This window comes from Thamnophis elegans, chromosome 3, assembly GCF_009769535.1.
Source record: "Thamnophis elegans isolate rThaEle1 chromosome 3, rThaEle1.pri, whole genome shotgun sequence".
In the NCBI taxonomy this organism is placed as follows: domain Eukaryota; kingdom Metazoa; phylum Chordata; class Lepidosauria; order Squamata; family Colubridae; genus Thamnophis; species Thamnophis elegans.
In genome coordinates, this window is record NC_045543.1 from 42101572 (window position 1) to 42128590 (window position 27019).

The following is a 27019-nucleotide window of genomic DNA, read 5'->3' on the forward strand; positions in this document are numbered from 1 at the left end:
TGATGTGTCTGGATAGCACTTCCTTGTCATCTGCAACCGAGTTCAACACTTGGGGCTATGCAATGATTAATAAATATAGGCTTGTTATCTGGGGCGGGCAAAAGCTTTAAAATTCTTGGAACAATTTTGCAGAAGGCTAATAGACATTGCAAGCAAGCACACACAACTTTATGCAGAGCGTAATTTGGCTTCATTTAATCATAAACCAATTTCATTGGTTCCTGGTTGCTTTCTGAGATGGTGGGTTTGGATTTTAAAAGTGGCAAATTACGTATATGGAATTTTAAAAACAAAAGGCTGTATTTTAAACTTAATTGCACACAGGTGCAGCATGGTATAGTGTTATGATGTTGGAGAAGGATTGGAGAGACCAAAGTCTTAATCCACACTCCCCAGTTCAGCCTTTTTAACATGATCATGGGGAATAAAATAAAGGGAGAATTCTGTATAGGATGCCTGGAGCTCTTACAGAAAGGGTGGGTGTAAGTCTAACCTGTAATGATAAAGCTCTGCAGCTGAAGCCCTGATCTATCTTGCTGCTCTCCCAAAAATCCAATAGATTTTTGTTTTCAGATGGTGGAGCTCTGGGTGTCTTTTAAAGCACTCTCAGCTAGTGTGTTCCTAGTCAGAAGGTCGGGGGCTTGAAAACCTGCCAAGACGTTTTTGCTGCCTATCTACCAGTGTGGTATGTATCAGTATTTTTGTGGGGGGGAAGTAAAGCAAGTACATTTAATTTGAAGGGATCCTAGGAATGCTGCACAGTTGTTTGTTCCTGAACAGAAACATATAATAAAACTACAAAAATTAAGAGTGAATTTGACATACTCAATAAAACCTAGCAAATTTATATTGCTAGAGGCTGTAGAATTTGAGTGACAATTTTTGGATCAATCTTTTTTTCTATTCTTTGTTAGTCCAAATTTTTTATGCCTGCCCTAATAGCAGGGAATGAGTATAGACAAGATGGGAGATAAAATGGAACCAGGTATTTGGTAAGCTGGAGTGCATTTGAATGTCCAAGAAGGCTGTTCCCCTTCAAAGTAGTCAATGAAGACTCAGCATATGCTTTAACTGCTGAAACCACAGAATGCTGTGTGAATTCCAGAATACAAAATGAATGTGAACTGAGGATCTGGAAAGAAGGCAGGAAGCCATCTGGGTAACGAGGTAAATATTACAGGGCCTCCTTTTGTTCCACATCAGGTTGGTCTTTCAGCTCCTTTTAAGGAAAGCAATTCATTTTGGACATTTAAGAATGTTTGGTTGAATTCTGTAATGATCAACATGCTTGTCAATAACATGGAATAAAAATGGGCAAAAAAAAATTTTTTTTCATTTAGTAGATATCTTTTGGGATCTTTTTTCACGGAATTACACTATACTGAGCAAATTAGTATTCCTTCCAAATGTATATTCCACTGTTCACCCACCCAGGTTCAGATAATCCGTGAACAAGTTAAAGTGTTTGGACAGAAACCTGCTCTCTGCTCATTCTCAGGTGTCCATATATATATATATTCACCACCCAAGCTACTTACCGCTATCTCTGCCCAAAGTGAGCCATCACAATTGCAGCTCTTAATGCCTGCTGATGCTGCTGTGATTTTCATGCCAAATCTCATACTCTATTTGGAGAGCAAGATTCAGCTGCAGGGAATGATAATCAGCCCAATGTTAGTGGGTCCTCTGACTTCTTTTGTTCAGTTGAAAACAGCTTCTGCAGGCAGGACTTGCTGAAGCCTAACTCCCTTTACAAGCTACAAATATGTCTTTACCACACCAGTGGAAAACAGCCAGGAAGGAGCAGATTTTGAGTAAAGAAAGAAGTCCCTGAAAGGCAACCATTAAACAGCTTTCTTTTCATTCGTTCACCTCTGAAATGCTAGGTTACTGATTTCAAAAGATTCAGAAGCTAATATTACAAGGGAGTCATCTGTTCCATTGTGTGCTTTCTGCTTTTCAACGTGTAAATGAAACTCTGCCTGCCGCTGGCAAAGGCTTCTGCAGGGGTTGGTCGGTTGGTTTTGGACAGGATCAGCACGTCCCTTCAGCACCCTTGGTCGCTAAAATTTAGGGGTCTACGCTGCCAAGCCTTCTGATCCCCAATAGCTCCGGTGGGAGCTGATGGGGATGATGCAAAACGACGGCGGGCATTAAAGAAAAGGGGGGAAAAAACACCAGCCGGATCCTCCCGCTTTGTCTGACGGGTCGAGCAATTTATTCCCCGCCGCTTAGCGGGAGAAGCTGCAAGCCGGATCCTCTGTGACAACCGCAGCCGCTGCCTCAGAGCCGGCCCAGGCCGTCGGCGTCGGCGGGCCATGGTGCGCTCGCCTCACTCCGCCGTCCGTGGGCGCGGATCCCTCCTCCCGCAGGACGCCGCACCGTCTTCTCTTGTCCAGCGTCGCATCCCTCCCTCCTCAGCTCGGGGCTCCTTCCCGCCCCTCTTCCGCGGAGGGCGGCGGTGATTGGCTGCTCGGGCTGCGCCTCTCCGCCCAGCGGCCGCTTCCCCCTTCCCTGTCGCAGCTGCGGGACGGCTGGCGGAGCCATGAACCCGTTATTCGGCCCAAACCTCTTCCTCCTGCAGCAGGAGCAGCAGGGCTTGGGAGCCGCGGGGCCCGAGCAGCGCCAGCGCCAGAAGCTGCCGGCTCACCTCTTCCTTCCCCAAGAGCCCCAGGGCGACTCGCTCGACGGGGAACTGGCCCCGCCGGCTTCCCTCGCCGCCGGGTCTTCCTTCCCGGCGCCGCCGGCCGCCATGGCCCTCCGCAACGACCTGGGCTCCAACATCAACGTGCTGAAGACCCTCAACCTCCGCTTCCGATGCTTCCTGGCCAAGGTGCACGAGTTGGAGCGCCGCAACCGGCAGCTGGAAAAGCAGCTGCAGCAGGCCCTGGAGGAAGGGGGAGCCCGTCGGGGCAGCCTGCAGCGCCGGGACCAAGCCGTCCAGACCGGCTTCATCAGCCCCATCCGCCCGCTGGGACTCTCCTTGACCAGCGGGGCTAGCAGCGGCAGCCGGTCGGTGGGACTGGGCAGCAGCACGTCGAGGGTGCTGATTTCCCCCAGCTGCCACCATCCGGGAGCACCGCTCACCCCCACTTCTTGCCACTCTCCCTCCTTGCCCAGCAGCGCTTTCTCCGCATCCTCCCGCTTCCTGCCCGGGACCATCTGGTCGTTCTCACAGGCTCGCCGTCTGGGGCCAGGCCTAGAGACTACCCTAGTTCAGGGGCCCGGGGTCTCCTGGATGCACCCGGATGGCGTTGGGGTGCAGATAGACACCATCACCCCTGAAATCCGGGCTCTCTACAATGTCCTGGCCAAGGTGAAGAGGGAACGGGATGAATACAAGCGCAGGTGAGGTCAAGAGGCAAGAGAGGGGCTGGCTGTGGTCCGGGAACCTGTGCAAGTTTTGAAGGCTTCTTTGGGGAGCCTTCTGTCCCCATAGTGTGATCCCTGCCATCACGGGAATCTCAGAAGCTGGCATTGGAGGCACTTCCTTCTCTGTGAACCCTCTCCAAATGCATACCCTAGCTTTAAAAGTAAAAACAAAAAAAAAAAAAAAAAAAAGGAAGAGAACAGTTTGTTTCCTTATGGCCCTCATATAAACTTGTTTGGTATGATGCTATTTTAGGGCAAAATCTAAGCTTTTGGAGACTTTTCATTGGAAGATGGGAATGTAGCATCACTTCTCCTCTTGAGCCCATTGGTCTCTTTCAGAGAGAAAAACAGTCACACAGCCTCCCCTGGGCTTGTTCTTTCTTAGAACCAAAAAAAAAAAAAAAACCATAAGAAAAAAAGATCAGGCTTGAAGCAGAGTCAGTCTCTTTTGATTAGTTTTTAAGTCCTCTCCACTTATGCTTTCTCCCATTTCTTCTCCATTTTCTTGATGAGACCACAAAGCTAGGATTGTGTAGTGCTCCCTTGTTATCAGTTCCTACCTAATTATTCTCAGGTCTCAGTCACATCTTTGCCACTGGCAGATGCCGGCTGAGGGGAAAAGGGAGAGGAAGCTGCAGAAATTCAACTCTCGGCAAGATCTCGGTATGCAATATTACTGTTACAGGAGTACTGTATTATTTATATCCTACTGTCGGCACATGTAGCACACGCAGGAGACGTGCACAGCTTCGATTTATTTATAATAGTGATGGCTGAATTCTTAGTTTGAGGAACTTGCCACCTACATTTAGACAGGGAATGTATTACAAGAGATACATTTGAACAAATCAGCTGGATGTTAGTGAGTCCTCTGAGTTTTTCTTTGGTTCAGCTGAAAACAGCTTCTGCAAGGTAGGATCTGCTGAAGCCTGACATTCTTTACAGGCTACAAATATGTCTTTACCCCACAAGTAGAAAACAGCCAGGAGTAGATTTTCAATAAATAAGTCCCTGAAAGGCAAACATTAAATAGCATTCTACACCAGTCACTTCTGAAATGGTAGGCTAGTGACTTCAAAATAACAAGTAAGAACAAGTAAAGTCGAATATATGGCAGGTTCACTTTGGCCTAAAGGGTGAAGGCAGAGAGTTCTTTTAGAGAAGTTCTTTCCCAGAAAGGTATTCAGTTATTACAATTATCTAGATTCCCTCTGCAGAGTTTCTCCTTCTATCAGAAGTATGTGCCATTAGAGGCAGTGGACCTTCCTTTTTGGGTCAACCCCATGGTGGCGTGCCCATTTCAGCTTTCCTCTGCTAAGTTATTTTTTCCCTCTAAATATATATTTTTTTCATCCAGGCATTTCAACTTAGCTCTTCTTCAAATCTAGATTTATCACTGACTTTTGTTCTTTTTCTTTTGATTAGTACCCTTTTCCCCACCAGAACGCTTGGGAACGGAGCATCCCACAATCTAGTAAAACAAAGCATTATGCATTGTATTTTAAAAAGTGAATATCAGTCTGAAGCAGAAGAAATAAGGAGATACACAGGGCTTGCAATGTACATGGATATTTAAATATACTGAAGTCAGTCTTCGCTTATTAGACACTGATAAGAAGTGTCAGGTTCAAATATTTGGTAAGCCTTGAATCTCGCTAGCTTACCAAATTGGTCAAGTAAGGTCTATTGGCCAAAGAAATTTAACACAGTAAATTCATACAGAGCACTAAGTCATATGGGTTTATTTTTTATGGTTAAAGTATAAATATGATCCCAACCATTGTTGTATTTAAATCATCATTTTTGGCTTTGGATAATATGCAAACTGTTTATTCAATAAAACCAGTGTGTGAAGCTAGTTATGCACATCCAGATGGAGACATTGCCCATCAGGGAGTAAAAAGTGGTTTGCATTCTGCAGCTATATCCAATAGATATGAGATTCTGGCAATATCAATTTTTTTCAGAAGCATTAAATATGAAGAAATGGAGACAGGGCCAATTTGTAAGTGTTGAAAGCTAGCCAGATTTCAGAGTCTTAGATATTTGTCTATATAACTGAACTGGCAAAGTTGAAGAAAAAAAGAATCCCAATGCTGATGTCAGCTGAGATATCGTCCACTTTCAGGAAAGTATAAAATGATCTCATTTGCTGTTTGTGGGCTTTTCTTCCTTCACCAATCAAATTACTCAAAGCCGAAATATTATGCCCTCTGCGGTATGGCACACAGTGCTGTCTGTAAGCATAATGATACTGCTGTGGATAAGCAGTTCAATGTACTGTACATTTCTGAGATCTATCCTCATTGCTTCCTGCTCAGACTAACAAAGAACACCCTCCCTTGGTTAGAGTTTCAATGTTTCATTGGAAGCCTATTCTGTTAAAGACAGTCCTTGGCTCATCTTGTACTGATAAACTCACTTTCCTATGGAAGAATCAGATTATGTCAGATCTGTCTTACCACCCTATCTGTATCAATGCTGGGTTTAGAACAGTTTGGAGTGGGATCAAGCAAGGAACGTTAGATTTTTATTTGCAGAGAGTTGATTTAGCAGACCTATACTTCATTGAGGTTTTCTTACCATTCCCAAATATTTTGCTGCGTTCTCATGCTCTGCTACAGCTGAGTGTTCTTGCTGGCAGGCCTAGACACCCTACTTCAATGGCATTGACTGGGAGATCCAGTATTATTGCCCATCAAAACTGCTTATGCACATGCTGAGATACTGAAATTGGATCAGTCACACAAGTGCTTTGGAATTGTCCCTCACCTGATGGTTGGAGCTAAACAACTCAGCTTGATCCTGAACAGGCAATTGTGCATTTCTTACTAAATAATATTCCAAAGTTCCCAGTAAAGTGGCTAAATCCTATGCAATTATTCTTAAAAATTCACTGGATCTGAATAAAAACCAGTTATACTTAGTTTCTGTTATAAACACGATGCTTGTACTTTAACCATGTTTATGTCAATAAATAAATATACGGTAAGTCAGCTTTCTGCACCAGCCTCCTCTTGGCTGGCTATCCTACATTTGTGGCTGGCTGTCCTATATTCAGGTATTCATGGTCAGTCCTGGATTAAAAGACCAAGATTATGATCTGTCACTATATGTATGCTTTTACACAAATTAGCAAAATACCTGCAACTAATTTCAATGTGATTGCTATCATTATCTTGTGTTTCATGATTCATTGCTCTTTCAAGACAGTAATGAAACGTCACTTCTCCCATCCATATATTGCCTTTCTCGACAAGTTAAGTGAGAGGAAAAGAGATGATCATTCTTGGCAGTGTTTGAGTACAGTTAACTGCTTTGCTCAGATGGAAGCAAGTCCCTTCTGCTGAATCACTTTCCAGAGGCCCTATTAAAAAATCTAGGACACTTCATAGATACCACATTTCTGGGTTCCACAAACTAGAACTTTACAAATCGATTCCAGTGAAAACTTTAGAATTCAAACAAGAACCATGAATCATATTTCTGCTCTTAAAACTGTTACGTGGAATCCTTCTCCATGGGGCTTGTAAGTGAGAGGTAGGGGGCAGTTGAAGCTCTTGTTGTTGTTCACTCACAAAGTCACATCCAACTCTTTGTGACTCCATGGACCACAACATGCCAGGCCTCCCTGTCCTCCACTGTCTCCTGGAATTTGTCCAAATTCATGTTCATTACCTCGATGGCACTGTATAACCATCTCATTCTCTGTTGTCCCCTTCTTCTTTTGACTTCAATCTTTCCCAACGTCAGGGTGTTTTCCAATGAGTGAGCAGATGAAGACCAGGCACCAAGGTCATGTTCTACTTTGTAATTTCACTCATAGGAGTTCATTTTTGTGCATTATTATTTTGTAGGTAATTAACCTACAAACTAACGTACAAAACTTATAAATGTCTTGGTATGTGGAAACAGGGTTGACCAATGATATATTGGGATCTGAAGCAGCAAAATCAGTACAGTAGTTGATGATGATTTAAACTTTAAAAAATGCAATAAATGTTTCTGGAAAATAGTTTACAGTATTATATTTAAATTAAATAGTAATATTAGTATTTTATAAATTTTTCCAATGTGAGATTAAACTGTAGGGACAAATATCCCAAAGATGCTTTTTTCAAAAGGAAACTGGACTTTATTTTTCCTTCAAAACATTTCACTTCTCATCCAGGAAGCTTCTTCAATTCAGTTCCATATTTGTAGGGACAAATATTGTCAATTCATCTTATACGAATTTATACCTCTAATCTAAACTCTAGCCTGACACTATTTTTGCCTAGTCTGAAGAGGGATTATTGCATTAAGGAATATTTTATCACACTAAATCCTCCTCCTTTAAATCTTGTTGAAAATAGTTGTTGAAAATGTTCAGTAAGAATAGAATCCCCCAACTCAGTTGGGTGAGTAGGAATTCAGATTCAACATGGGTTTGCATATATATGATACTGTTTTATTTATTTCATTTATATAACTACATTTCTACATGAAATGAAGTCAAGGTCATTTTATTAGATAATGTATTTTGCCCAGAAAATTGGGTCTGTAGCTCTTTTATTGAGGCTTGGATAAATTGTTGCAGGTTAACCACAAGTTGGAGGAAAAATAAACAATTGTTTCACTCTGTGTTTCTGCATCAGATTTCTAAAGATGTCCTTATAAATAATTTCTGCAGTTCCGCAATCCTCTAAATTAGAAACAGGAATGCTGTAGTTCTGTAGATGTAGCTGAATCACAACTCTCAGATGACATGGCAAGGGGTGAAAGATGCTGCAACAACACCTAAAGAATATTTGTATGCCTTTTCCTAAGCTACAGCTTATGGTAGCATATTGTACACCTTTTCCTACACCTCCCATGATTCCCTTTAACCACACCTGCCTGGAGACAGCTAGACAGAAAAGTCTGTTTTTAGGATAACTAAAACTGTGATGGACAAGAGATCTTTCTGCATCTAGCTTTGTTCAGTCCTTTCCTTCAGTTTCCAGATTTGGCATGTATGCGCATATGTGCGCACACACGTGCCACCAGTCTAGACAACAAAGAAAACAACTGATCTAGAATTTTCTTCCCTGCCTTAAGTAACAATCAAGAGGAAAAATTGAGTTCATTTGCAGAAATCAGGGAATGAGTTGGAGTTTGAGATTCCAAATGTATATTGATTAATATTTCAGTTTTGACAATTGGAAGTGCTAAGAGTAGACATGAGATGACTGTGCAGAGTTGATGTCTGCAGAAAACTCAGTCCTGAAGTTGGAAGGGATTTTAAAAAGCTTTGCAAATTCTCGCTAAAACTATGCTTAGCAGATAATCGTCTAGGGCACGTTTATTTGACCTCCTAATTTGACTTCATATGTAATACTTCTAATTTATTTAATCTTAGAATAAAGTTTACTGCCTTTTTGAGGTTTACTTTAGATATAGCAACGTCACAGTGACCAAAAGCCTTATTCCCAAAGGCTCTTCCTGCCATTTGGAAGCATTAAACAAACCACAAAAGCTTGTTTAGGACAGTATTGCATCTAAACTGGGATCTCTGCAGTGAGATGTGAGGATGCAATAGTTCCTAAATTCGACTTGATGAGAGCTAATTGATTGATGTGGTTGCAAATTGAGAGAACATTTGCTTCCAGATCTCTTAACAAGGCAAAGTCAGTATTCAAAACAAGTTTTGATTCTAGCTTGCCGTAGAGCAGCAAGCCAGAGATTGTGATTTGTTGATGCTGAAACAAGCCCTAGATGATGTTCCCTGGTTTGTTTAGATAAGAAGGAGCCAAAACCAGGTAATATTCACAAACAACTTATTTGATTCTCTAGCAAACAGACTTCTGAATTTTACTAAATTGTGACCTAATTTAACCATTTATGTTATAAATTGGCTTTGATTTTTTTACTTGCTTGTGTGCCTGTTTCTCCAAAAATTTGGGAATTATAGTTTTATTATGGCAATGAGACTCTATTTGCAATTCTTGGCATCTTTTTTACTTAACATAGAATATAATATTGCTTAAAAGTTTTCCGAAATTAGTCAACAAATTTAAGACTGCATTATAAATATGCTTTGAAATGGTGATCCTCTTTATGGCTCCATTGTGGGAGAACTGAGTGTATAGGGCAAATATCAAATGCTGAAGTCAGGATGGGATACATTGTTCTCATGCTGCATTTTTAACATAAAACATATTTTTATTTCATTTTCATTTTCATTTTATACAATCACTTATATACTGTGCATAAAAAAAAGAAAAAAGGAAGAAAAAAAACCCAACATAACACTTCATTCCCCCATACACCCTCTCTTCTCCCCCTCCAACTTTCCTTTCACCCCTCCAGCATTCCCCTCTTCTACTTCCCTACCCCCTCAGACGTCTCCCCCTCCCTCCATTTCACCCTCCTTACATTCCCTCTCACTCCCTCTTTACTTCTCCCTTCTCTTTCCCTCTTCTCCTCACTTTGGTGTATCCATACAATTCAATTTGTTTTTTACAATAAAAGTAGAAAAAGAAAAAAAGAAAAAAAAAAGAAAAACGAGCCACAGTACACAAGTGAATTCTTATTGTTCTAAGGATTGAAACTGTAATTCCACCCTCCCCCCTCCCCCCTATAATCCCCCCTCCCCAACCCCCTTACGGCTTCGCAGGTCCCATACCCGGCATAATTCTTTAACAAGCATTTGAGTATAATAAGGCCAGCTAACTTTAAAATTAAAAAAATAAGATAAAAGTAAAGCCAAAAAGAAAAAGGAAAAATAGTAGAAAATAAGAAATAAACAAAAAAAAAAACACCCACACTCACACACAAAAAGAAGAAAGAAACAAAAAGGGTCAATAAACCCACTACGTTAACACAGCTTCCCATTATCTGTAAATCTTAAACAATGTGACTCATTCCAAATTTCGATTATTTTGCTACTTGCAGGGTTTCAAACTGTATTAGAGCCAGGTAAGTTGATCAATTAGAATTCCCCAACTAAAAGTCTCCTTGCTTTGTCTATCTATTCAAACCTTTAATTTATCTCTTTTTTATCCAAATATCCAAACCTTTCTATAACACCATTAAACTCAAATACTTCTTTCATTTTTCATTTCCAACACCTCCCTTTCTATCCTTACCCACCTCCACATGTAAATTTTTTACCTTCCACCCTGCCTTTATCCATATCCACATATATATTTTATCCACATTCATTGCTCCTCCCATGTTTACTCCACTTTCCTGAAGATTCTCCGACCAATCTTTCTTAACCTTATATTGATATAGCAACTCAAACAAACATCAGCTTGCGTTCTAGCCCCAGGTAATCTAATTAAACTTTCGCTGCCCTTCCCTCTCCCACGCACCTCCCAACTCCGTTCGTCCCAAACCGCAACTCAAAAAGATCACAATTTCCGCTCTCCTCGCCTAAGAAAATAGTTCATGCACAATTTGAGTTAGAGTTCAGACAAAACTTCTGTACAATATGTGTCCACAATCAGCAACGCTTCTTTCAGTCTCCATGTCTCATCATCGATATGCCACTTTTCCATTTTATCCCAGACGGAAATCATAAAACTTTACAAACATCGCTTAGTCTTTATTCCTTAGTCTTCTGCCCTTCCGGAAGAGAAAAACAACACCCTCCACCTTGTAGCCACGTGTCTCGCTGTTTGTCTTCTCCTTCTCCTTGCCTCTCCCCAGATCCGGATGAATCAGGAAGTCCCGCCTTCAGGGTCTCGTAGTAAAATTTTCGGGCTTCACCGACGGAGTTAATGCGGTGTTTTTGGTTGCCAAATGTAACTGTAATACCAGCTGGGACTTCCCATTTGTATGGAATCTGAGAATTTCTGAGTTCTTCGGTTAAGAAAGCGTACTGTCTTCTTGTTCTTAATATTTGAAATGGTATCTCTTTAAAAACAATCAAGTCCTCCCCATCAATTATCAACCTCTTTCCGTAGAGCCTCTGTATTATCTCATTTCTAGATTCCCTTGTAGTAAAGTATATTATTATGTCCCTCGGAAGCTGTCGCTGTTTTGCTACCCAGGAATTCTGGCGGTAAATTCTTTGAATCTGCCAATCAAAGTTAAGTCCCGGACTTCCCACCAAGCGACTGAAAGCCTCAAAGAATGTCTGTTTCAAATTCTCCTGTTGGTTTTCACGCAGTCCTCTAACTCGTATCGCAAAGGCAGTCTTGTTATAATTTATCATGACAAGTTCTTTTTGGGCAGATTCAATTTCCTGTTCTAACGTTTGAATTTTTGATATCAGATTAAGGTTAGTTTCTTCCAAAAGTTCCAATTTGTCCTCTGTTTCAGCAATATAATCTGTCATGACTGTCATTACACCGATCATATCCTGCTTTGCCTGAGCAATTTTAGCATCAAATTGATCACATAAATCCGATATCAGTTGATTAATCTCCTGTCTGAAATCATTAAGCGTTTTGAGAAGGAATTCTTGTGTTAGCAAATCTCCCGTGGAGGGTGTAGGAGACAAGGGTAGCGCCTTCATAGCAGTTTTTGGAGATATGTTATTAAGGAAGCGCTTCTGTTTAGATTTGGGAGCCATTCCAGAATAAAAATAAAAGACAAGCAATCAAGCGAGCCAAAAATCAAAGTCTGTGCTCCCCTCAGTTAATCTTTTAGCAATTAGTACGGAGAAGCCTTCAGGAGGGTAGGGTCAACTAGCTCCGTCAGATCAAACACAAAAGCTACGAGATCGCCATCTTGTGACGCAGCTAAAAAAGAAAGGGAGCCTTTTGCGAAATTGAAGCTGGTATTTTAAATAGTAATAGAAGAAATTCCTCGGGAATGGTCCCCGCCCGGATTGGCTTTTAAATAGCTTAGCTTTGTCCTGGGGGGGAGGCAATCTGCCTAGGCTGCAAAAAAGGCAGCGCGGAAAACTGGCCGGAGTAAAGGCTCAGCTAATGTTGAATCTCTTCTCCATTCACAGCAAAAAAAAAGCTATGAATTACAAAGAGATCCTAACGACTGACCTCCTCCCTGCCCCTTTCTGCCAGAAAGGGGAGATATCTATAGATCTTATAAGATATACGAACCAGAGTCCTGGCAGGAGCTTTTTTTTGGCTCCCGACGGCGGCAGCTCCTCCCCTCGAAGCCTCCTCATGCTGCATTTTTGAGAATCAATACAACAATGAGATTCTTCTACACATTTATACACCCATGCAAAGAGGGAATATACAAGAGATATGAGCAGGCTCACTCTAGTTATGGGCTGTCTGGGGGCCATTTAATGTGGCTGTTGTGGACCAAAACTAATCTTCAGAAATCTGGTACTATTCCTAATAGATTGAATCAGGGACATTCTTCTAGGCAAGTGATTGCCTTGTCCTTATTTGCAGAATTTAATGTGAAAGCCAGATAGTCATAGAATGCAAGGGTTGGACATTAGTTTTGAGATCATCTACTGCCACCCTCTGCCTAATTAGGACTATTATTTTCCCACTCCTTCCACCTATATTTTATTTCTATAAATCATTCATTTAGTAGAAAATGTCAGATCAGTTGTACAGCACAGCGTTTATGGGCATTTACAATTATGTATTAAGTTATTGCACTATAAATCTGGGAGCATGTTAAAGCCAGGATACAGGAAACAAAGAGTGCTGTTCAGAGAGGCTCCCCTGGACTGGATGCAGTTGATTCTGGAGACCTATAAGCTAGAGTTCTCATTTCTTGGTTGCTCTTTCTGCTGAAAATATGATGTCTTCAGGAAATCACACTTTGTTGCGTGGAGAAGAGAGCTATGCTGGTTGATTGTTGTTCTTTCAGTTGCTTTGGTTCAATTGGGAATTGCTTTGCTTGCCCCTCTTTTTTGAGGGGGGGAGATGCGAGTGGTGAGGTCAGTCCAGGAAACGGTGTGCTGGATGCCCTCTGCTTGCTTGGCTTGTGCAAAATGGGATGGAGAGACTGTTGCAGTAAGACTATTATTAGGCAATGGTGCATTGCAGATGCGAATGAAAACCTAGTGGGGAGGGCAAAGAGAAGTTGAGGCTGAATGTAGAAAAAGAAGGGAAAGAAAGCTTGGCTTTTTCTCCTGGTTTTAATGGCACATAGCCTGGTTGGTTTTGCTCTTTGACCAGTGTTCAGTCCATTTTCATCCATTAATAAGACAGAAATGAAAAAAGTTGAACACTGGCCATGTCAATTTTGGGAGGGACCTAAAGTCTGTGTTCCCATTCCAGAAGGCTAGTGAAGGAGAATGGTTTACTAAAGGTAGCATTTGCAAACAATTTAAATCAAATTTGTCTTTTTGGTACGTATGAAACGCCAGGATCTGACATTTCGTCATTTGTGATTTTAAACATAATGAAGAAGAGAGTTGATCTCTATAAGTATAAGCAGCCTCAGTTTCTCATCTCTTTGTAGGGAGAGTACTTAGGCAGTGCTTCTAAGATACCCTTGCCCTGTTGTACTCTCTCTCCCTCATAACATTTTTGTCTGGCTCTCTCTGTATGTATGAGGGAGTGAAAGAGTTGGGGGGAGGGAGAGAGATTTCCTAATATTCCATCACATTCTTACCTGAGAAAATAGACTCTTGAACAAGATCTTGCAGAATAAAGATCTTGCTTTTCAGAAGCAAGGGTTGTGCAGTTTCCTGTGCAGTTTTTCATAATATGGGAACGCCCATATTTGTTTCGTGGGGGGGATCCTTTTATATTTCAAAAGAACAGCAAATTGCTATGTTCAAGAGTTGCAGGATTTGGAGAGTTTGTTGAAATACACAGCAGGGTATTTGTAGGGAGAGGGTTGGGACTGGATTGGTATGCTTGTGCACCCACATTTTTAAAGTGGATATATGATAATACTAGCCATTTGTTGCTCCCTTAATATTTCCCACAGACTCTTGTGTGTCTGTGTGTGTCTGAGTGTGTGTGTGTGTTCACTTCCTTCTTCATGCCCTCAACTTGAGTCATTCTTTTCTATATTCTGCTCAGTTTTCTGTGTTCTTTCTCTGTGAGTAATCAACCATTTGTTTTGATTCTTTAGGGTGGGGTGAGTGGCAGATTTTTCTGGCCTACAGCCTACAGGATATTTGCCTTGGACTTTGCCAAAGAAAAAAATTCCACTAAGCAAGACAAAGTGGCCTTTAGTTTGAGAAGAAAAAGAGCAGTTTAAAATGGGGTTAATTTTATGCAGTGTTTAAAGAATGTTCAGAGGGGGAGGGAAAAGAAACACTGGCATATTAGCTTCATGCTGTATCTTTTGACCAAATGCCTTTCCCTCTATTTAATTTCTGAGAATGGTGAGATGGCTTTGTTTATCCCTAGTCAGTTACTGTGGCATTCATCTCTTGGCCTTGCAATGTAGATCAGCCATTTCAAGCAGCATACATTTTCCATCACGCTCATTGTGTTTATACCATTCTGCTTCTCTAAGGAGACCTAGTATAGGAATCATAAATAGCTTTGTTGCGCCTTAACATCTTTTATATAACTGAATCACAAAATAACAGAGTTGGAAGGGACCTTAGAGGTCTTCTCATCCAACCCCCTGCTCAAGCAGGAGACCCTAATATACCATTTCAGACAGATAACAGTCCAATCCCTTTTTAAAAACTTTGGGTTTTTAACAACTTGTGGGGGCAAGTTGTTCCACTGATTAATTGTTCTATCAGGAAAAGTCTCCTTAATTCTAGATTGGTTGTCTCCTTGCTTGGTTTCCATCCGTTGCCTCTGCCTTCAGGTGCTTTGGAGAATAGGTTTACCTCCAGAATAGAGAAAATATGGGGTCAATCAAGAGGTTCTGAAAAACTACCATCACCATAAAATGCTCCCTTCAAAATTATATGGCAAAAGATTCTCAGATTGGAAAGAAATTTCAGAAATTGTTGGGAATATGCTTTTTATAAGGAAAAATTCTCCCATTGGATCAGAAGTGGTATTCAGCAGGTTCTGATCAGTTCTGGAGAACAGGTAGCGAAATTTTGAGTAGCTTGAAGAATCGGTAAATACCACCTCTGACTGGCCCCACCCTCATTTATTCTCTGCCTGAGTTCCAGCTGATCGGGAGAGAATGGAGATTTTGCAGTATCCTTCCCTGGAGTGGGGAGGGAATGGAGATTTTACAGTATCCTTCCCCTGGAGTGGGAAGGGAATGGAGATTGTATAGTATCCTTCCCCTGGAGTGGGGTGAGAATGGAGATTTTACAGTAGCCTTCCCCTGCCATGCCCACCAAGCCATGACATGCCCACAGAACCAGTAGTAAAAAAAATTTAATCCCACCACTGTATTGGATGCAATGGGATCCTTTGAGGTTTTCCAGTCTGGAATAAAAGGCAAGACTAGATGACTAGTAGGTTTCATTCCTACTCTGAGACTGCATGGTGCCATTTTTGAATTGTAAATGGAAGGTGTTGTTTGCAGCTCAATGATATGGCCTTTCCAAATATACTACATTCAGTCATTTTCATCAGCTAAGCAAATATGCAAGGTCTAGACCAGTGGTTCCCAAACTTGGCAACTTTAAGACTTGTGGACTTCAACTCCCAGAATTCTCCAGCCAGATGGCCCACTTATTTACATATTACTGGCTCTCGCTACTTTAATCCAAGTAGCGTATTTATTTAATTTAGCTTCCACTCTTCAATTTACATCAAACCTTAGGGCAGTTATCGTGTTAGATAGGACCATTCTGGCAAACTATATTAAAAATTTTCACATATTGCAAAATCTGCCTCCCTTGTTTTCTAATTTGGTTATTTATTATTTATTTAATTATAACATTTATAAGCTGCCCATCTTACCTCAAGCTAACCCTTGGCTTACAATTTCTAATGATAACTGTTGGGATTTGATGTGGGAAAGAAAGTTAGTTTGGCAAAAATCTAGTAGACCAAGTTAAAGCAATTTGAAATCTACATCTACAGAGTAGCTCTATTCTGTAACCTTTGTGTAACACATGCATGTTCATGTATGTTAGGTTGCATATTTTCTGCCAGTTCTTCATTGTGTGCGTGTGCGTGCACTTTTTTTGCATGTGTATGTGTGCAGGCGCAAACGGGCACATGTGCCTTTTAATCATTATTGGCTTGTAGTGTCTGGATTAAAGTCATCCCTGCAGTGTTCTTGGCAAAATATTTAGAAGTGGTTTGCCATTTTTTTTCTTCCTAGGTCCTAGGACTATGAGAGCTGACTGGTCTAAGGCTGGTTTTTTTGCATATGGCAGGACTTGGATTCAAATCTCCCTACTCTTACATATCTGCCTTCACCACTTCACCAAACTGATTCTCAGTGTTAGCTTCTGGAAATTCAACTGACAACCCCCCCCCCCGCCCAATTCCTGAGTGTGTACTATACCTTTGAGCTATAATTTTTCCAAGTCCATTACTACAGAAACTTGCTTCCTATTATCAGATGAAAACTGGTGTCCGACTCTGCCCTTGTTTATCATGGGCTGGGATACAAGTCTGCACTTCTGGATTTTTCAGACGGGTTTTCCAAATCTCTCTTTTGCTCTCTTTCTCTTGTAGAGTTGCGTTTGATTGCCATTTTCTCCCAAGTCCAAAGCTTTCTACTAATTCTGCCAAGGAATGTGTTACAACAAAAAGGAATTGCTTCAATGTTGCAGACAAAGGCTCTTATGGCTGATTTAATACCTTGTAGAGATTAGAATGGCTCTGAAGCATTTGCTCTTGTTAGTTGGCATTAGAAAATTGATACTCTGTAGGCCAGAGACAGCTGAGTGCCAGGTATAGATGTGGAAGAAAGGAGAGGAAAACTCTTGGATTTAGACATGCCCATCGGCCTGATCCAGCATTGCAGGGATGAAAGGCGGGAACCATCTGTCATGACAGTATATTCTGAGTGGGCTGCAGTTACTAAACATAGTTTGTGGTTACTCTTCTCAATTGAGAGGAGGAGAGTAGCCAATGAATCCAGATCAAGATGAGAGAAGTATGTGGGGTGAGACTCCCACCTGTCATAGGAACACATTCCAGTGGGTTAACTGTGCTTATTTGCAGCACTTCTGTTCTCTGGATGACATCCATTTAAAGTTCCTCCGCTGGGACCAGGTTGCACTGGGGAGCGAGGACTCAGGGAGGGTTCCCTTTGCGTCATGGCACCCTCTGGGCTCAAATCCATTGTCATAGCCTTCGCCTGTTCGACTTCTCAGGTGGGAAGAGGAGTACACGTTGCGGGTTCAGCTGCAGGACCAAGTGACCGAGCTACATGAGGTAAGGGTTACTCCTTTTCTTCCCACTCTCTGCGAGCTGCCTCTGCCTTTGTCTCAGTTCCTGTTTTCATCTATACGTCTCCATCTCTCAACCAGGAAGCCCAAGAAGCAGAAGCATGTCAGGAGGAGCTGGCCATGAAAGTGGAGAAGCTAAAAGCAGAGCTGGTCGTGTTCAAAGGACTGATGAGTAATGTGAGCATGCTATTCCCAAGGCCAGTCTCTACAGGCAGATGCCCCCACCTCACCCCCAACTGACCCCTGGTGGTGTTCCTGGCTCTTCTCCCAGGCTTTGGGCTACAGTGGTGGGAATCCTTATTGGGTACCATGAGATGTTTGCTTATAGGTGTCTGGATTCACCATCTTCTTTAATGTTCAATATTTCTATTTTGATTGCATTTTTGTTACGTTGTCCTGAGCCACACGGAGTCAATGACAGTTGCACAGAGTCTTAAATCCAAATATTGAAATTAAATGTTAAATTCATTTCAGGGCCGGAAAGAGACATCAAGTGAATAATTACAGACTGCCATAATACTTGGAGAACAATCAAATGTCTGGCTATAAAACATGATGCCACCCACAATTGTTCCCTTCCATACCTTGTTCCTCAATGAAACCTCCAAACCAGAATAATTTGTGCTAGAGCCATGATGGTGAACCTATGGCCTGTGTGTCCAAAGTGACACATGGAGCCATTTTGCCTGGCACACGCAGTGTCGCCCATTCCTCTTCTGGGTTTCGGGCATGCATGCGCATGCGACGATTAGCTGGCCTTTGTGCATGCAGCCCTGCTGGTCTTCCATTTTCCAGAGTGAGCATGCAAGCAGGCCAGCTGATCGGTGCATGCACATATGCAGCAGTAACCAGAAAACTTGCTGGCGTAAACCAGAAGTCTATTTTCCAGTGTGCACATGCCCCCTGGGCAGCTCCTCTTCCTGGTTGTGGCCCAGATGAATGCACGCCCACGAAGTGCTCCCTTTTTGGCACTCAGTGTTCCCTTTCGGCAAAGTGCTTCCTTTTCAACACTCAGTGTCGAAAAGGTTCGTCATCCCTGTGCTAGAGGCTACAGAGAGATTAGCCTAATCCTTCTCTCTTTTGTTTCTTCTGCCTGTGTTAAGAATCTTAGTGAGCTGGACACCAAGATCCAAGAGAAGGCCATGAAGGTAGACATGGATATTTGTCGACGTATCGATATCACAGCTAAATTGTGTGATGTAGCCCAACAGCGCAACTGTGAGGACATGATCAAAATGTTTCAGGTGAGAGGCTCCCAATTCCCAATTCCCATCTGGAACTGAAACATCTAAGGGCAAAGTCCCCATCACTCTATCTTCATTCCATGTGTTCACCTCTGTCTATGGCAGAATCAGGCAGGCATGTTGAATTGGAGGGCAACTCCCACAAAGGAAGCCCCAGGACGTCTCTCCATCCAGTTTTGGTGGGCCGTCTCTGGGGGAAAGTTGCCGGAGAGGAAGACATGGTGCAAAACATGTGTGTCCCTCTAACACCGTCTCTCTCCTCTCCTCCCCACCCTCTTTCTCTCTCTTTCTTTGCCTTATTCACTTGCTCACTTTCTTGCACTATTTTGCACACATTCTTCTTTCTCTTCTTCCTTTACAGAAGCAGTTGGTTAGTTTTTATTTTCATTAAGCTGGGAAAATATCCAAGTTAGAAGCTTTTCTTTAAAATAAAACGTAACTGCAAATCCTGGCATTTTTCTCCTTATTCTTGTTTTGTCTTCTTGCCTCCATCTCTGATGTGTGATTTGAGTTCTTTTATATGAACCCCCATCCGATTCCATCTTCAGCTGCTTAGCTTTTAATTTAAAAAAATAAAGGTTTCTAATCTTGCATTTTAGTCATCATATCATCTTTAACTTGGTCATAATAAGCTTCTCTCTCTCTCTTTCTCTGTCTCTATACCTGCCTCTCTACCTATCTACCCTTTTCTCTCTCTCTCATCCCATCCCATCCCATCCCATTCCATCCTCCCTTGCATCTCTTTTCACCCATCCACCTACGATCTCCAACCCAACTTCGTTCTGTAGTCTCTGCACTTGTCTCCCATTAAGGTCCCAGCTACAGTGGGGCGGAAACGGGAGCGAAAGCTGGTCAGTGATGAGGACACCTCCCTCTCCGAGAGTGAGGCCCCCAAAAAAGTAGAAGAGGAAGAAGAGGATGAGACCACTGCAAGCATCAATGAAGAGATGCAGAGGATGCTGAATCAGTTGTGAGTGAAGCCTGCCTGCAGCGGGATGGGGAAAGAGAGGCACCAAACTCATGTTCAGGAATTGCCTATGAAGTTTCTGAAAACAAGCTTTTTAAACAGCACTACTGAATTTGAATCTTGTTATTGTAAAAACAGGGGTCATTTTAAAAAATAAATAAATATAAGAGGCTCTTCCCTTACCCTGTAACTTTGTAAAATTGAATGATTCTCCTGTGTTCTGGAAAGGGGAATAGCCTCTGTACAGTCTGACCTATTGTGGGACCATTCAAGAATCAGGTAGATGTTTCATTTTGGAGGAGTTGCTTGGAGAAAACAATTTCACACTGGAAGCTTTGCATCCGTGTGTGCTGGGAAAGAGGGACTTGCTCTAAGTCCTGGATTACATATGGCTACCACATACAAGAAACATCCATTCCAGAATTAGAGAAAGCTGGAAGGTTTTCCCAAATGTGGTGTGTCTAATAGGAAATTGGAAGAAAATGTAGCAAAGTCACTTCTTTTGTTGTAGTATTTTTTACTTATTATTTTTACAATTTATCTTCAGGAGGGAATATGATTTTGAAGACGACTGTGACAGTCTCACCTGGGAGGAGACTGAAGAAACACTGCTGTTGTGGGAAGATTTCTCTGGCTATGCTATTGCTGCTGCTGAGGCACAAGGAGAGGTAACATATGGCTTCTGTCTTCCAAGCAGTCTTTTTTGTCATCTCCAGATTCTGTCCTGTTCACTTCTACATGAGATCTCTCCTGTTGTTTAGTGTGTTATTTGACTCATCCCTGTATCATGGTGGTGGAACCATGGTGGTGCAGTGGTTAGAATGCAATATTGCAAGCTAAGTCTTCTCACTGCCAGGAGTTCGATATTGACCAGCTCAAGGTTCACTTAATAGCAATAGCAATAGCAGTTAGACTTATATACCGCTTCATAGGGCTTTCAGCCCTCTCTAAGCGGTTTACAGAGTCAGCATATCGCCCCCACAGTCTGGGTCCTCATTTCACCCACCTCGGAAGGATGGAAGGCTGAGTCAACCCTGAGCCGGTGAGATTTGAACCGCCAAACTGCAACTAGCAGTCAGCTGAAGTGGCTGCAGTACTGCACCCTAACCACTGCGCCACCTTGGCACTTAGACTTCCATCCTTCTGATGTTAGTAAAATGAGGATTCAGATTTTGTTGCGGGAAATATGTTGATATTGTAAACCACCCAGAGAGTGCTGTAAAGCACTGTGGAGCTTTATATAAGTGCTGTACTGTACATTTTTTAATGTTGTGAAGGGCCGTGTGTTTGGCACAGGTTCGCATGTGTATAGAAGACACGTCAACTTTCTGACCAAGTTGTTTGAATAAATAGATTTCTTTGGCTTCAGATACATATTTTAATATCCTTTTTTAAAAAAAGAGCAAAGTGCTCATCAGGCTATTTAAAGTTGGATTGCACGATCATTAGCAATCCCTTCACTTATCAAGATTTTGCCCTTGCTTTGAAGTAACATAAACTATGACCCACAAAGTAAGAAGGAAAACTGACTCTTCTTGGGAAGTTTATTTCTTTCAAACTCCGTAACAACTCTGGGCAGCTCACAATATAATAAACAGAGAAGTCCCCCACAATGCAAAGTTGGGATCCAGTTACTCTGTACAAAAATACAGACCAAGACACATCCAGTTAAGGGTTCCATCCATTGCAACCTAAGGCCCAGGGGAAATACCAGGTCTTCTAGGAACATAAGGCCCTCAGCATGGGAAGAACATGGATTTCATGAACAATCACATTCCACAGGATAGGTGCATATATTACAGTTTTCAAGTCTTTATACACTCTGAATACTTAAGCACTCTTTCTGTCAAATTGTGAAATGTTGCTATCTGGTCATATATAAGTGAGTCCATCTATCCTCTAATACAGTGGTTCCCAAACTTGGCAACTTTAAGACTTGTGGACTTCAACTCCCAGAATTCGCCAGCCAGCAGAGCTGGCTGGAGAATTCTCAGAGTTGAAGTCCACAAGTCTTAAGGTTGCCAAGTTTGGGAACCACTGCTCTAATAGAGAAAGAAGAGAAATATACGTACTTTGAAGTCCCTAAATGTATTTCTCTGATTGCTTGAAAGGCTGGCTAATGAAGTAATTTGTTGCTCATCTTGTACAATGTTTGGGTTGGAATTCTGTTATGAATAGCCCCAGGATTTCTTATACGAGTGATGCACTTGCCAGCTGATATAGAAATAAGTTCTCAGGCAAGAATTTTGTGTAGGTGAAGAGTATAAAGTTAGAATTGGCAGCGTATGCCAGATTATGGCTTATTTTCTATGACATAAGACTCAGTCTTTGTACTGTGTTTGTAGAATTGTTGTGTCTCTGGAGGCAGCACTACATCACTGGGCCAAGCATAAGAAAGTAAGAAATAGATTATCAATTGATGCACTCATTATCCAAGTAACAGCAATAAATTAATCATGAATACCTGATATAATATAAAAACAATTAAAATAATATAAATTGGCTCTAACTGAAAAAAGGCTGGCTGAAGAGGACATTTATTTGAAATTTACTTAAAGAGGTAAAAGAAGTAAAAATAACCCCAACGGAACCCCTTTTCCTATATACCTGACAAATGGACCTAAGAGAATGAAAATCTCTTTATAAGAGAGCCTTTCCTGTTGTTGTTGTTGTTGTTGTTGCTGTTGTTGTTGTTACAGTTTATTGCTGATTTATTTATTAATTTATATCCCTCCAGGAGGGGCTGAAGGTAGCATAGAAAGATACTTTACTTTATTTATTTTTTTACCACAACCCACAATGTTGGAAAGTAGGTTGGGCTGAATGAGTGACTGGTTGAAAGTCATTCAAAAGCTTCCATGTCTGAGGTCTCCCCAGGTTTAGTTCAACTGCTTAACCATTGTAGCACACTGCTTCTTTGCCGTTTGTATATCACATTTAGATAAATGTGATAGTCAAACAATTATAAAAAATAGATAAATGTGATAGATAAAAAATAAATAAACATGGTGAGGGGAAGATCAAATCTACCTAGATGCTTAAAATAACAGAACAGAAGCATGTTCTATGAGTTAGGTGACAATGGAATGGAGTGCAGTGGAGTGGAATGGAGTGGAATGGAATGGAACAGAACAGAACAGAACAAAACACAACAGAACAGAATTGGCATCCTCAACTCCTCCCCTCGGGATGCCACTACAGAACATTGCATCCCAAAACAATTAGACACAGAGATAGTTTTTTCCTTGTGCCATCACTCTGCTAAACAGTTTCCACAGTTTTGTCATGTCTAATTATATTATCCATGTAGTATGGCTGTGTTACTTTTATCTTTCTCATCTGTTCTACTACCTTCTCTTTGGGTGTCATTATTATGGTTATTATCATTCATTATCATGATTATTATTGTTATTTTTCATGTACACTGAAGGCTTATGCATCAGAAACAAGTTCCTCATGTATCTAATCACACTTGACCAATAAAACTATTCTATTCTGTTCTGTTCTGTTCTGCTTTATTCTGTTCCATTCCACTCCATTCCACTCCACTGCACTCCATTCCATTGTCACCTAACTCATAGAACATGTTTCTGTTCTGTTATTTTAAGCATCTAGGTAGATTAGATATGTAGGTAGTAATCTGTACAGATGTTTTAATAAAGTTATAATCTGCTTTCAATATTTGTTCCAGTTAGCAGTATAACTACCAATTTTTAAATCAGTTTGGAAAAATAGTGAGAACGGAAGCCTTAGTAGAGTAATGATGACGATGTGAAGTTGGGGCAAGATTTAAATCTTTCTCTCAACCAGGGAATTAATTGGGTGTTTTTAGTTTATATATTGTTTCCTTCTCTATCCTATGAGGGGGTAAAATGGGGAGGTGAAGGGAATCTCTTCCAATGCTTTATAGCAGTGGTCTCCAACCTTGGCAACTTTAAGACTTGTGGACTTCAGCTCCCAGAGAAAGTTGCCAAGGTTGGAGACCACTGCTTTATAGGAAGGAAAGATTAATATTTTGGAAGAGATGTCTTGAAAGTATATAGTAAGATACAGAAGCAGTTGAAGATTTTAAAGAAAATGATGATAGGTTCTGATTGCTCCAGATTGCCTGAAGTGGATAGCATTTTTATGTAGCTGAGGCATCTAGATTATCTGTAAGAATAGCCTGAAGCAAAGCATGTTGAAACAGTAACCCTTAAAAACACTGTAAATAACATAGTGATTAGAAAAATATAAGAAATGAGAATTTAATTTTCCAAGATTGTTTACCATCTCCCACATTTTTCAGTGCTGCTTTTAGTGTCTTGAAATATAACTATTCATTGTTGTATAATGCATAGGAAATTTTAAACAGTTGCATGTATGTTTTCTGAGCCATCTCTAAATGTGGCCTCTCTGTTGCAACAGGGCAAAAGAGAGAGAACTGAGAGAGTGATCTGTCTGATGCCAACCAGGAAGATCATGGTTGAGGCAAAGTGAAAAGGAACATTCCTGATTTACAGCTTGAATTTAGCTTACCCAAACTTATGTTACACTAATTCTTGCGTGAAATTGCCTTTCTGAAAACAATACAATAAATGATTTTGTAAAAGAGAAATAATGGTTATATGATCTTTTCTGCCATGTGATAGGAATGACTTTTCCTCTCACCTTGGTTTTCATGAATGGTATCTGTTCTCTTTCTCTCTTTCTTCAGCAATCAGATGACAGTTTGGAGAAAGTGATCAAGGACACAGAGTCACTCTTCAAAAGCAGAGAGAAGGAATATCAGGAAACCATTGACCAAATTGAGGTGGGGAAAAAACAATATCTGTCAGGTTTGGAAGCAAGAGAAACACAAGTTGCCTTTACCTTATCAAATATGAAGCTTGCAAACTGGCATTCTTATCATTGGCATAGTGCAATGCAAATGTCATGGCTTAGAAAAGCTAGTTGGCAGTGGCAAAAGAAAAATAATAATGAAAGAAAGCAGTGAAATCTCTCTAGAAAAAGAAAGAAGGTTACTGAGGAGAAAAAATGAAGGGGAAAAAATGAAAACCACTGGGTGTCCTACTTAGATAAATTACTCATGGAAACTTGCCAATTGGTTACACAATGCATAATGTGTTTTGATTTTGACCTAGAATTATGTATAAAGCAACTTCTTATTTGTTTGGCATATTGTGGTTAAAACAAAATCTGCATTGGAATAATGTCTTTAAGAATGGACTTTAAGAATTCCAAAGGCATTTGTCTAAAGAGGAATATCCTTTGACGCTGGGTGCCTCCAATTGTTGCATCCACAGATTTGAGATGCAATAAAGTTTCGGCCAAATGGCAACTCACTAGAACATAGGGTAGCCTATTTCTTAGTCACACTAGAGTATGGCTATGATGAAAATCAGTTTTTATGTACAAATGGAAGAAGTATTGCAGTGAAGGACAACCACAGAGAAAATTATGTCAGCAACATAGGTACTGGCCAGCAACATAGGTACAGCCAGTTCTTTTGAGAGGAGGGGAAATAGCATAATGTCCCCAATATTGTTGGCAGAATGATCCCCTGTGTTGTTACCCTTTTATTTAGCTGGAATTAGCAACAGCAAAGAATGACATGAACCGGCATCTGCATGAATACATGGAAATGTGCAGCATGAAGCGTGGGCTGGACGTGCAGATGGAGACATGTCGTCGTCTCATCACCCAGTCTGGAGATAGGTAAGTGCCCACAGGATTGGTGACTATTGTATAGTCATGTTGTAATCCTAGACGGTGTGGGGAGCGAGGTGGGGTTAGATCATATATGAGTTCTCCAGATAGCACTAAGAGGTGCAGAAGGGTCTAGGGGTGAGACCAGGCCACATGGACTTCTGGAGTTCTCTTCTCTGTTATGGGAGCACCTCAAAGGGTGGGGTGATGGCAAACGTGAGCTGGATTCTGAGTGATTGGCTGTAACCCTTGCAGACTTGCAGGAGTTGTGTTTCGTGCCATGTGTCTCTAGAAGGTGATGCAGTTTTGTCAGATGCAATCGCTGTCGAACGACAACTTTCATCGGAAAAAGAAGCACCACTGATCGGCTGGGCCTTTGCACTAGCTTATGGGACAATGGATTCAATGCAGCACCCGGGCGGGGAAGATTTTTGACTTTCCCGTCCAACTGTAATCCTAGGCTTAGCAAGAACCCAAATGAACCTCCCGCCTTGCCCACCTCAGTTTCCTCTTTGTGCTCTTCAACAGTGTCCATTCTAGTTATGAAGCCACGCTAACACTTCAGCCAAGTCTCTCCATGCAACCTGTGCCCTGTCTTATGGCCTGATGCTTGTGCCCGACCCCTTTGAGGCCTCTTCCCTCTTCTCCTAGCTCTAGTGCCCATGTGACCCCCGCCCTTTTTTTCTTTCAGAAAATCTCCTGCATTTACTCCGGTACCGAACTGTGAATCAGCCCCAAACGAGGAAAGAGAGGAGTCCGATCATGACCTCCCAAGTGATGCCTCGATAAGATAATGAGGGAGGTTTTGTCCCCTCTGTGTGTTCCCCTCCTGTCCCGGGAGTGTGAACGTATTGAGGGGGAGATTTGTCCTAGCTAAAGCTCTGAGGGGCAGAAAGGGGCAAGAAGCCACTCCTAGAATTCTGCCACTCATGCCCTCCCTACATGAAGGTGGAGCCAACCAAGATGCCCAGGGCAAGGAGATGTCCCAGCTCTTTCCCATCCCTTCCTGCTCCTTCCTTCTTGCCATTGCTTGTGTGGGGAGGCTCCCATCTAACTGTATCTGGCGCCCTGAAGATTTGCCTTATGAAGCCCCATCTTCCTTGCAGCCTCCAAACGTATGTGACTCTCCTCCCCCTGCTACATGTATAGAAGCAGGGTCTGCCTCTCTCAGCAAAACTGAACTTTCTCTTGGTGCCAAGTGGACCGAAGGCTGGGCTAATAGAGCTCACCCCTCCAGGCCACAATGTACACAAAAGTGACAGTCTGTTGTTGTGGAGTCACAGAATGAACCCCATCCCTCCACCTCAGCTCTGGCCTTGCCTTGCTTGGCTGTGCCTTTCTGGCACAGAAGTCATATGTGATGTGTTATGTCTGGAAACAAGAACATTAAATGGTTACCTTCCTTTTTCAACAGCTGTTGTTAGTGAGTTTGTTTCTGAAATGTGTGTCTCATGTAGCCGAGTTTTTAAAAGACATGTAATGACCCTGTTCCGAGCAATAAAATGGGTGGGTTTTCAGACGTTGAGTGTTGAATGTTGATTTTATTTATATGCCGCCCTTTTC

The 27019-nt window shown here is 41.7% G+C and overlaps 1 protein-coding gene across 4 annotated transcripts; it reads left to right on the forward strand.

Annotated features, from left to right (window-relative positions):
• Window positions 1–2501: 2501 nt before the first annotated feature.
• On the forward strand, window positions 2502–26869 carry IFFO1 (intermediate filament family orphan 1). Of its 4 annotated transcripts, none has more exons than XM_032213631.1 (10): window positions 2502–3348; window positions 17483–17543; window positions 17639–17734; window positions 18661–18801; window positions 19163–19171; window positions 19590–19771; window positions 20316–20436; window positions 24465–24560; window positions 25335–25465; window positions 26148–26869. In XM_032213631.1, the coding sequence occupies exons 1-10, from the start codon at window positions 2546–2548 to the stop codon at window positions 26248–26250; spliced, it is 1743 nt and encodes a 580-aa protein (XP_032069522.1). In that variant the 5' UTR covers window positions 2502–2545; the 3' UTR covers window positions 26251–26869. The 4 variants fall into 4 exon arrangements, with proteins under 4 accessions (XP_032069522.1, XP_032069525.1, XP_032069523.1 ...); XM_032213634.1 differs by lacking the exon at window positions 26148–26869 and adding an exon at window positions 25712–26141; XM_032213632.1 differs by lacking the exon at window positions 19163–19171.
• The last annotated feature ends 150 nt before the right edge of the window (window positions 26870–27019 follow it).

Coding starts and splice junctions, on each gene's coding strand:
- IFFO1 (XM_032213631.1), top strand. CDS start 2,546: ATGAACCCGTTATTCGGCCCAAACCTCTTCCTCCTGCAGCAGGAGCAG. Junction 3,349..17,482: donor CGGGATGAATACAAGCGCAG/GTGAGGTCAAGA, acceptor TCGACTTCTCAG/GTGGGAAGAGGAGTACACGT. Junction 17,544..17,638: donor AAGTGACCGAGCTACATGAG/GTAAGGGTTACT, acceptor TCTCTCAACCAG/GAAGCCCAAGAAGCAGAAGC.